At 41.5% G+C, this 9,234-nt stretch overlaps 1 protein-coding gene across 1 annotated transcript; it reads left to right on the forward strand.

Moving 5' to 3' along the window:
• Nucleotides 1-2,611: 2,611 nt before the first annotated feature.
• LOC119479948 (somatostatin receptor type 2) lies at nucleotides 2,612-5,817 on the forward strand. The gene has a single exon (XM_037755966.1). The coding sequence runs from the start codon at nucleotides 3,253-3,255 to the stop codon at nucleotides 4,270-4,272; it is 1,020 nt and encodes a 339-aa protein (XP_037611894.1). The 5' UTR covers nucleotides 2,612-3,252; the 3' UTR covers nucleotides 4,273-5,817.
• Nucleotides 5,818-9,234: the final 3,417 nt, after the last annotated feature.

Raw genomic sequence — 9,234 nt, forward strand, 5'->3', positions numbered from 1 at the left:
GTAGATACACCAGCAAGTCAAAAATTGTATTCAGTAAAAAAGCTTGACAGCTATCAGTTGGACTGGCACATCTTTTTTTTTTTTTTTACGTTATGACATTCATGGTCCCCAGAGGATGACTCCTACAGACTTTGTTGATACCCTGACTTTTCCTCCAGTGCCATCATGAGGTTGAAATTTTAGTTTTTTAGTGAAATGTCTTGGCAACTTTTGGATGGATTGCTGGGAAATTTGCTACAGATATTCAAGGTCCCTTGAGGATGAATCCCGAGGACTTTGGTTATCTCCTATTTTTTCATCTAGTACCACAGTGAGGACATTTTTGGAAGATTTGCCGTGAAATTTCCTGACTTTTCATCTAGCATCATCATCAGGCTATTATTATATAGAATATACAGCATATTATATTTTCAATTTGTTAATACTTTGGTTTATGACCAATTACCTGCATAACTAATGACATTCCCATCAGCTTCAGCTCTACTTTGTGTTAAGAGCTAATTAAAAAGTATTAGCAAGCTAACAGGCAAAACTAACATGGTGAACATGGTGAACATGATACCTGCCAAACATCATCACGTGAGCATTGTCTCTGTGTGCATGTTAGCATGCTGATGTTAACATTTAGCTCAAAACACCAGTATACCTACTATATACTGTATACTGCATACATACCCTCATAGAGCTGCTAGCATGGCTATAGGTGCACCCATTTAGAATGTTATCAGTTGATTGAATGAGGGTTTTCAGTGGTTATTATCACTACCATTCTAATGCCCTAGATGGCCAAAACTGCACCTACCACGTTGTGAAAGTGAAACTTAACGTAGTGAACTGAAACAAAACATCTTTAGGTTTTAGGCAACAAGATTACTTGGTTAGATTTAGGAAAAGATCATGGTCTGGGTTAAAATAAATACGTTTGTTACGTAACTTACGTACATGGAGTTACAAAAGCAACTTTACGGTAAAATAAGTCAATGCGGATTTTCGGTTTCATACGGGACACAAAGAATGGCCTCCTGGGTGAAGGTCCTGTGTTTGTTTGAACATCGATCCACCCCATCATTCTGCCTTGGAGTTGTCTTCTTGTATTAGCATCGGTTATCAACCATGTGAGTAGAGGATAACGGCCTTCTGAACCTGCTGGTAGGTGTAGCAGACCCCTTCTATCCCATATCTATGAGGCTGATAATGCCCATTCAATCGAATCGGCTGATATCATTCAAGAAGGGTGGTAGACTTGTAGGTTTACATTTACATTTTGAGTTTCAGGCATCATTATCTCATGCTCATCACACTACAAGACAAGAATAAGCATCTAATTAAAAAAAATAGCTTTTAGTGTTCACTAGAAAGGAGTACAGAGTTCAAAGCCACAGCTGTCTGACAGCTGAAGAAAAAATGTTGTGAGATGGTGAAGAGAAAGGACAGTCATTGGAGGGAAAATAAGACCTCACAGAGTACTTCTTAAAAGCTTCTTTTCTGATAAACCCTTAGCCTTGAGTTTGGCAGTGTGAAAGATGTCATCCGTTTGATTCCACATGGCTCGTCCTTTTCTGCTGCAGTCCACGTGGATATGGATGCCAGCATGTCCGTCTGAACACCACGGTGAAATACTGCCCGTGAAATACGAAGCTGTCAAACGTCTCAAAATTTAGCACCATGAAACAGTGCTTCCAGTGGCGTTTTTACGGGGGGGGGGGGGGGTTGGGGTTGGGGTGGAGAGGTGGGCTCCGCCGTATGAAGTGTTAGTCTCCAGGGGGAAGTTAAGCCTCAACCTAATCAGGAGTTTAGACTACAAAGGCATTTTTTTTCCAGTTAATTGGAACCAGTCAAAAGCCAGAGTGAAGGTATGTCTTGAAATATCTCCAAGGAAATCTGTGGCATCTGATGAATGAGCTCTCAGATATGGTCCCTGAAATGAGATAAATTCACTAGATAAAGGTTGAAGTGATGGAGAGAATCGACTAGTTTAGATTGAGTGTTGATGGTGGGTGGCGGAAACGCGCTGGAGGTTTTCTGGGGGACGTTCCCGGGGTATTCCAGCTATGCGTGTCAGTGCGGCAACAGGACAGAGGTCATCTCTCATCCAGAGTCTTTAATCTTGCTAACCCCCCCCCCCCACACACACACACCTCTTTCCAATCTCCCCGTCTACTCCTTCTCCTCTTTTCCATCTTTTTCCTTTCCGCTCTTGCCTCCCTTTCACCTTTCCGCTTTTCCTCCGTCACCTCCTCCTTTTGTGGAGCCAGAAAAACAAGGTGGAAGGGTTCGAGGAGGATGGAAGGAGTCGAGGAATCAACAACAGCATCCCCATGTCAAATGTCAAAAAACAAAAAAGCCCTGAAAAAACACACAGCAGACTCCTCTTTCCTGTCGGCAGATTTACTCAGTCTGGGTTGTAAAGGTGGGTGGCCAGCGCAACGAGATAGTGATATTATCTGTGTGTTTAGGTTTAGTTGTATGACCCCCCACTGAACTGTGAAGGAGCGTAGGGGTGGAGTGTGGGGAGACAAAATGGATGGTGGGGAGGAGGGGAAGGGGGGTGAAGTAAACAGAAGCAGAGGGGAGAGAAGAAAGACTGGAAAAGAAAAAAGTTATGAAAACAAAAGTATTGTAGCAGATGGGGCCAGGGTTTACCTTGGAAACAGCGTTACGGCGGAGGAACTGGGGGAGGAGGCGTGAGCCAAGCTGGAGTTTATCACAATCTCTGGAGACTGATGAACAAGGGGTGGTGGGGGTGGGGGTGGTAGGGTGTTGGGGGGGGTCCACACACACAGCAGCAGCAGACACACTCCTCGCACACTGTGGGGGGAAGAGATATAAAAGGGCTCCCAGCGAGAAAGAGTGGTCAGGGAAGCGTCCGAGTGGCCGTCCTCCAGTTCATTTCCACACTGCTGTGCGTCACTGAGTGTGTTTACGCGTGTGCACGTGGGTATCAGAGAGAAGCGTGTCGACTATTCCACCACAAAGGAATAAACTTTGACAGTTTTTTTTTTTTTTTTTTCTTTTTCAAAAAGATAAAAGGTGGTGACTGGATGGGGGGAGTTGAAGAGTTGCTGAAGCCTGGCTGCTCTTGAACCTGAGAGCGCTGTTTGATTTCCAGGTTTCTCCGTTGAGTTGTTTACTCCTCTCTCTCTCTCTCTGAGAACTTTATACTTCCACCACGGGGAGTCAAGAGGTGACTGTTGAGCTGTTTGCACATTTTGCATTTTTATTCTCTTTTTCTGATTGATTATTTGCAGCAGAATGGACGCCTCGTTTGTATCAGATATGGACTACAATCAGACATATATGGATGATCATTTTTTCCTTGAGGACCATATCGATGGCTTCGGCATCACCATGGCGATACTCTACTTGGTGGTTTGCATCCTGGGACTAGCCGGGAACTCCCTCGTCATTATTGCCATTTTGAAATTGGACAAAATGTCATCTTCCACAACCGTGTACATTTTCAACCTGGCGCTGGCCGACGGCCTCTTCATGGTCGGCCTTCCCTTCATAGCGAGCCAGAACTTCCAGAATCATTGGATGTTCGGCGACGCCGTGTGCAAAGTGGTCATGGTGCTGGACGGAATCAACCAGTTCACCAGCGTCTTCTGTCTGACGGCGATGAGCATCGACCGCTACATGGCACTGGCCGACCCGCTCCGGTTCGCCCGTTGGAGGACGCCGCGCTGGGCCAAGATCGTGTCCGCGTTCCTGTGGCTCATCTCGCTCCTCACCATCCTCCCCATGGCGCTCCACTTCTCGGCTGATCGAGGCCTGTGCATACCGGACCTGGTTTCGGATGCCTGGTGGCTCGGCGTCCTGTCTTACACCTTCGTCATGGGGTTCGCCTTGCCGTTCACGGTCATGACGGCTTCCTACGCGGCGCTGCTGCTCACCCTGAGGTCCCAGCGGCTCCGGGCGGCAACGCCGAACCCCGAGAGCCAGCGGCTGGAGCGGCAGGTCACCAGGATGGTGGTCGCGGTGGTGGTGGTGTTCGGGATGTGCTGGCTGCCGTTTTACACCTTCAACTTCTGCTCCTTGCATCAAACCGGCCTGGTGTTGACCTTCGCCAGAGCCTTTGAGTTCGTCGTCCTGCTGTCGTACTCGTGGAGCTGCGCCAACCCCATCCTCTACGCCTGCCTCTCCGACACCTTCAGGAGGCACTTCCGCACGCTCCTCTGTCCCACCGCCAAGTCGTCTCCCAGCATGCAGTGCAACACCGAACGGTATGACTTAAATGACACAGGTGTGCGGGATGTGACCATTCTTGCATAGAGAGAGACGATGAAAAACTGACTCACCATTATACTCCATTTCCTGTCACGATGCACCGCATGATACTTTTCACCTTCTTATTTACTCATTTGATGGTTTGTAGTTTGAGATAATTTTATAATTTCTCCACTTAAACTGGAATGTATTGAAGTTGTACATATTTTCTTGTCCTATGCGATCAGATTTGCGGAATTTGAGGGACTTTTGTTCACCGCTGTCTCATATGTTTGATCAGGTGTTTGTAGAGATTGAGAGGTTTTCAGTGCACTTGTGTTAATTACTCAGTTCACTGTTTGAGTACAGACTGTGCATCCTTACCCTCTTCTCCCTGTGGAAATGAAAAAGTTTGCAGAATAGCCAACAGGAAGAAAAGTACTCATCAAACAGCATAATTCAAATTGACTTTCCATAACACAAACCCCTCTGTGTTGACATAGTACGCGCTCACCTCCTGCTCTGTCTGACTCAGACCTGTTGTACAATTTGTCTTCCAATAACTCTGCGACCTGCTCCGCTGCACTTCCTGTCATACGGCATCTCACCAGAACTAATGAAATGAGGCACAAGAGGGATGAAGTGTGGACAGGTGGAGTGTAAACAGAATAACATGGGTCACATGCCTGTGGCCAAACACCAACACAAAGACACGCTCAGACAGCTCCTCCACTCCCACAGCTGGATTATGTCCTAGTGGCTTTAAGTGTGTGTGTGTGTGTGTGTTTGTGCCTGGGTGGCCATGTGCATGCACCTGCACACATGCATGCTGGGAAGCCACGGGCGTACTGTGTTATTTTGCTCGAGCCAGACTTATTTAAGAGGCTTTCCATTTTTAAGGAAAGGTGAACACATTTAACAACACGTTTGCTCTAAAATGGATTTCGGCACTTTGGCTTAATGTTTGCTTTTAGCATAAAAAAAACTTTAAAATGTCACCAGTTGAGAAATTTAATAGCAGTCTCGGGTTTAGCATGATGAGAAAGAATTTAGACGGACGTGACGGAAATGCTTTCATAAAGTCACACAGAGGCATGTAGTCCACCAAAGTGATGTTTTCATGTACAGTAATAGCACTTACATGCTTCTCAGTGATGTGGCTTTGGCTTTAAAGAGGAACACCGACTAAATTAAGAATTCCAATATGTTATTTACATAGCTGAGGAAAGTTAAATCAATATTTGTGAACATGAGCTCCTCTCTCTCTCAAAGCCAGAAACCAGAGATCTCAAACTTGTGAAGTCATAGGGTTTAAAGTCTGGAGCTGCTCCATAGACAATGAATGGGAGGCTGATTTAGTTTTCCTTTTTTATAGACGAAAATGAGCTTTATTCTATTGTAGTGTCCTTGGTTGTGAAACAGAAAATGTATCCATATACTCAGAACATTTCCCTAAGTGCTGTCAGTGTCATCCAAAACATCTTTCTCCATTCATTGTCTATGGAGCGGTTCCACACTTTATACCCTATGACATCACACATTTGAGTTTTAGCACTCTAGTTTTTGGATTTTGAAGAGAGTTCTTTATGCTTACTAATATTTTTTTCTACTGTCTTAGACCATAGGAATAACATGTATGAATTTTGAAAATGGGCATAGTTCCCCTTTAATACCCCTTTCTCCTTGTAATTAACATGCATCCTGGGGGATTTAAATCATCAAAAACACAGAAAAATCTGGTATAAACACACCCAAAATAGATCCAATCACAGCATTTAGCCAGGAGATAAACAGATACACATGTTTGTGCACTGATGCAACGAAAAAATGTAAGACATGTACAAACAGCCTTGTCAAAAGTGTATTGTCAGAACAGATGTTGAACAGTCAATTATCAGTGATGTAAATATGTATAAATGAGAAAATGATGCATGTGTGGGACAATCTGTATTTTGTAGACAGAAACATAAATGTGCTGGAATGTGTACCAGGGATATGAGTGCCTTGTTTTAAATTTCAATGTTATCCATTTATACCACATCTAAACACAAAGAGACATGTTTTGTGAAGCCAGTTGTGTCATGAAATGTATTGAGGCTGCTGATCAAGACATGGGACTGGGACTCCACTTATAGTGATCATATAGCCACTCTATATACTGTGTATGAGCATTTCTCAGATGCTTTTGACTGTAAATAAACATAGTTGCTTGTGTTTTATTTGTTTCTGTTTCCATATTTCAGTATGAAGGAATGAACCACATACATATATTACTCAGATACTGCACTTTAGTACAGCTCTGAGGTACTTGTACTTTACCTGAGTATTTCTATTTTGTGATACTTTTATTCCACTGCACTGCAGAGGGAAATATTCTTATATACTTTTTACTCCACTACATTTTTGGACAATCACAGTAACTGGTTACTTCTCATATTAAGATTTTACGTAAAAAAAACCCATACAGCAATGGAAAGGAGCTGAGTACATTTACTCAAGTAATGCACTTAGTTACCATTTTGAGGTACTTTATTTGAGTATTTCCATTTTATGCTACTTTATACTTCTAATCCGCTACATTTCAGAGAAAAGTATTATACTTTTCACTACTTTTATCTAACAACTACTAGTTATTTTACACATTACAATTTTGCACACAAAGAAATAATGATCATATATAATAAAAGGATGTATTGTTATAGATTAAATTACCACACAGCAGCATATAAAATATCTAAAATCAGCTCCACCTTGACCAGCAATAACATTAACATGCTCCTTACATGTTAATAATAATCCAACGATACAAAGAGTATAATAACACAAATCTCTGAAAACGGCCATTCTGCATGACAATAACTTTGGTATATTTTGTTGTAAATAGTTCTTTATTTTTACTTAAGTAACATTTTTACTGCAATACTTTTGCCTGATATGAGTATTTTTAACAGCGGGGTACTGCTACTTTTACTGACGTACAAAATACAATATATTAACAATTTAAAAAAAAAAAATTATTTAACAAATGTATTTGAATTAAACCAAAAGTTTCCAACTTTTTCAGCTTGTGAAAAAAAAAAGCATCTACTTGGGGTACCTTGTCACTTTGTCAGATGTCTATGAGTTGTAAGCAGTTCCAGAGATTGACCCTCTAAACTTAGACGGTTTCATTAAAATAACAGTTTTAAAGGTCCCATATCATGCTCATTTTCAGGATCATACTTGTATTTTGTGTTTCTACTAGAACATGTTTACATGCTGTAATGTTAAAAAAAAACCTTTATTTTCCTTATAATGTCGTCCTGAATATGCCTGTATTTACCCTCTGTCTGAAACGCTCTGCTTTAGCGCATTACGACGAAATTGCGACGAAATTGCAACAGAATTGCGTTGCTAGGCAACAGCTTGGGTCCATGTGTACTTCCTGTCAGCTGATGACATTCACATACACTGCAACCAGGAATAAACTGGGACACATTTAGAATGTTTACATTTAAATCTGTGTAAAGGGTCTAAATATTGTATATTTGTGACATCACAAATGGACAGAAATCCTGACAGCTTGTTTCAAAAGCAGAGTTTCTGAATACGGGCTGTGTGTATTTCCCTTTGGATCGAGCATTTCGATACTTTTACAGTATTTATATAGGACTGAAGCCTGCTTTGTAATAAAAAAAAAAAAAATTAAAAATAATTAAATTAAAAATAATTAATTAAAATAATTTGGGACCTTTAAGTTCAAATGACCCAATATTTCAGAAAGAAACTAAAATGATCAGAAAAGTCCAAATAATTAATACAGATTTGTGTAGCAAAACTTTGTCTTTTCTTCTTTCCGAGCCAACTGATCGTCTCACGACCCCTCAGATTTATTGCTTGACCCTTTGAAGGGGGCCGACCCCTTGTTTGAGAACCACTATAGGCTAAACTAACAGTCATTAAAACTGGCTCCGCTTACACCATCTACAACAGTAAAAATACTGCTTTCACATTGATGCATCAGTATTAACAATCTAAAAAAAAAATACCCCCCAAAACCCAGAGTATTTTCACATTGTTGTATTGGTACTTTTAGAATCTTAGCACATCTTCCCCCCACTTCAATAACCAGCCACTATATGGGTGCTCTATTTAAAAAAAATAACAGGTTAGCAAACTGAGTGTCTCCTGGAGCGTCTGCTTCAATACATCCCCTGGTGGGGAACTGGAAAAACTGTAAATGTCAAGCCTGCTTGCTGAGACCCACTTGTGTCTTCCGGCTTGTTTTTAAAAGAGCTAATAAAACCTCTGCCACATCCTCCTGGAAGATTTAAAGACGCTCATGTGCTAACGGTAAATAAGAATTTGACGGACAGAAGGGAATTGTGTCAGCCCAAAAGCACAAAACACTCACAAACGAATTTCATTGCACAACTAAAATATGTGTCATATTAAAACAGTTTTGACATGATATCACAGGGCCTAATTAGATACGTATAGTTTCATCTCGACTTTTAATATGCTTACAGTTTAAGGTTAATTACATTACATCTATTTCGCATCTAAATGTCTGCTGGTATTGGCCAGTAAATTAATATTTGTCTCATGTCAGGCTTTATGTTTATAATTTCACCTTGGAATCTTTCTTACACGTCTTTTATAAAACAAAACTATTCATATGAAATCACTATATAACCATGTACATACTCTAATTTGCCTGAGAAAATAACTACAGAATCTGGGTTTGAATTTGTCCCAGAAGTTGTCTGTCTTCATTGTTAAACATCGAATAGAGTGCAAAAGTAAATAAATCATAATCACTTAGTTTTTGTGCTTTTCCAACCTGCAGTTACCGTCTCAAAAAGCCATGTTTAACAAAGCTGAGTAACGAGGTGTTCGGGTTTACCTGAGGGTGTCACCGAGTTCGTGGTCATTTTATCTGTCTTTGAACATCGAGGTAGGTGGGGAGGGGGGGGTGTTGCGCAATGTGGTGGTGGAGTTCAGGCAGGGGAGAATTGAGGGCATGTGTACTATACTGTGTCATAACCC

The sequence above is a fragment of the Sebastes umbrosus genome, chromosome 20 (genome assembly GCF_015220745.1).
Source record: "Sebastes umbrosus isolate fSebUmb1 chromosome 20, fSebUmb1.pri, whole genome shotgun sequence".
Lineage (NCBI taxonomy): Eukaryota > Metazoa > Chordata > Actinopteri > Perciformes > Sebastidae > Sebastes > Sebastes umbrosus.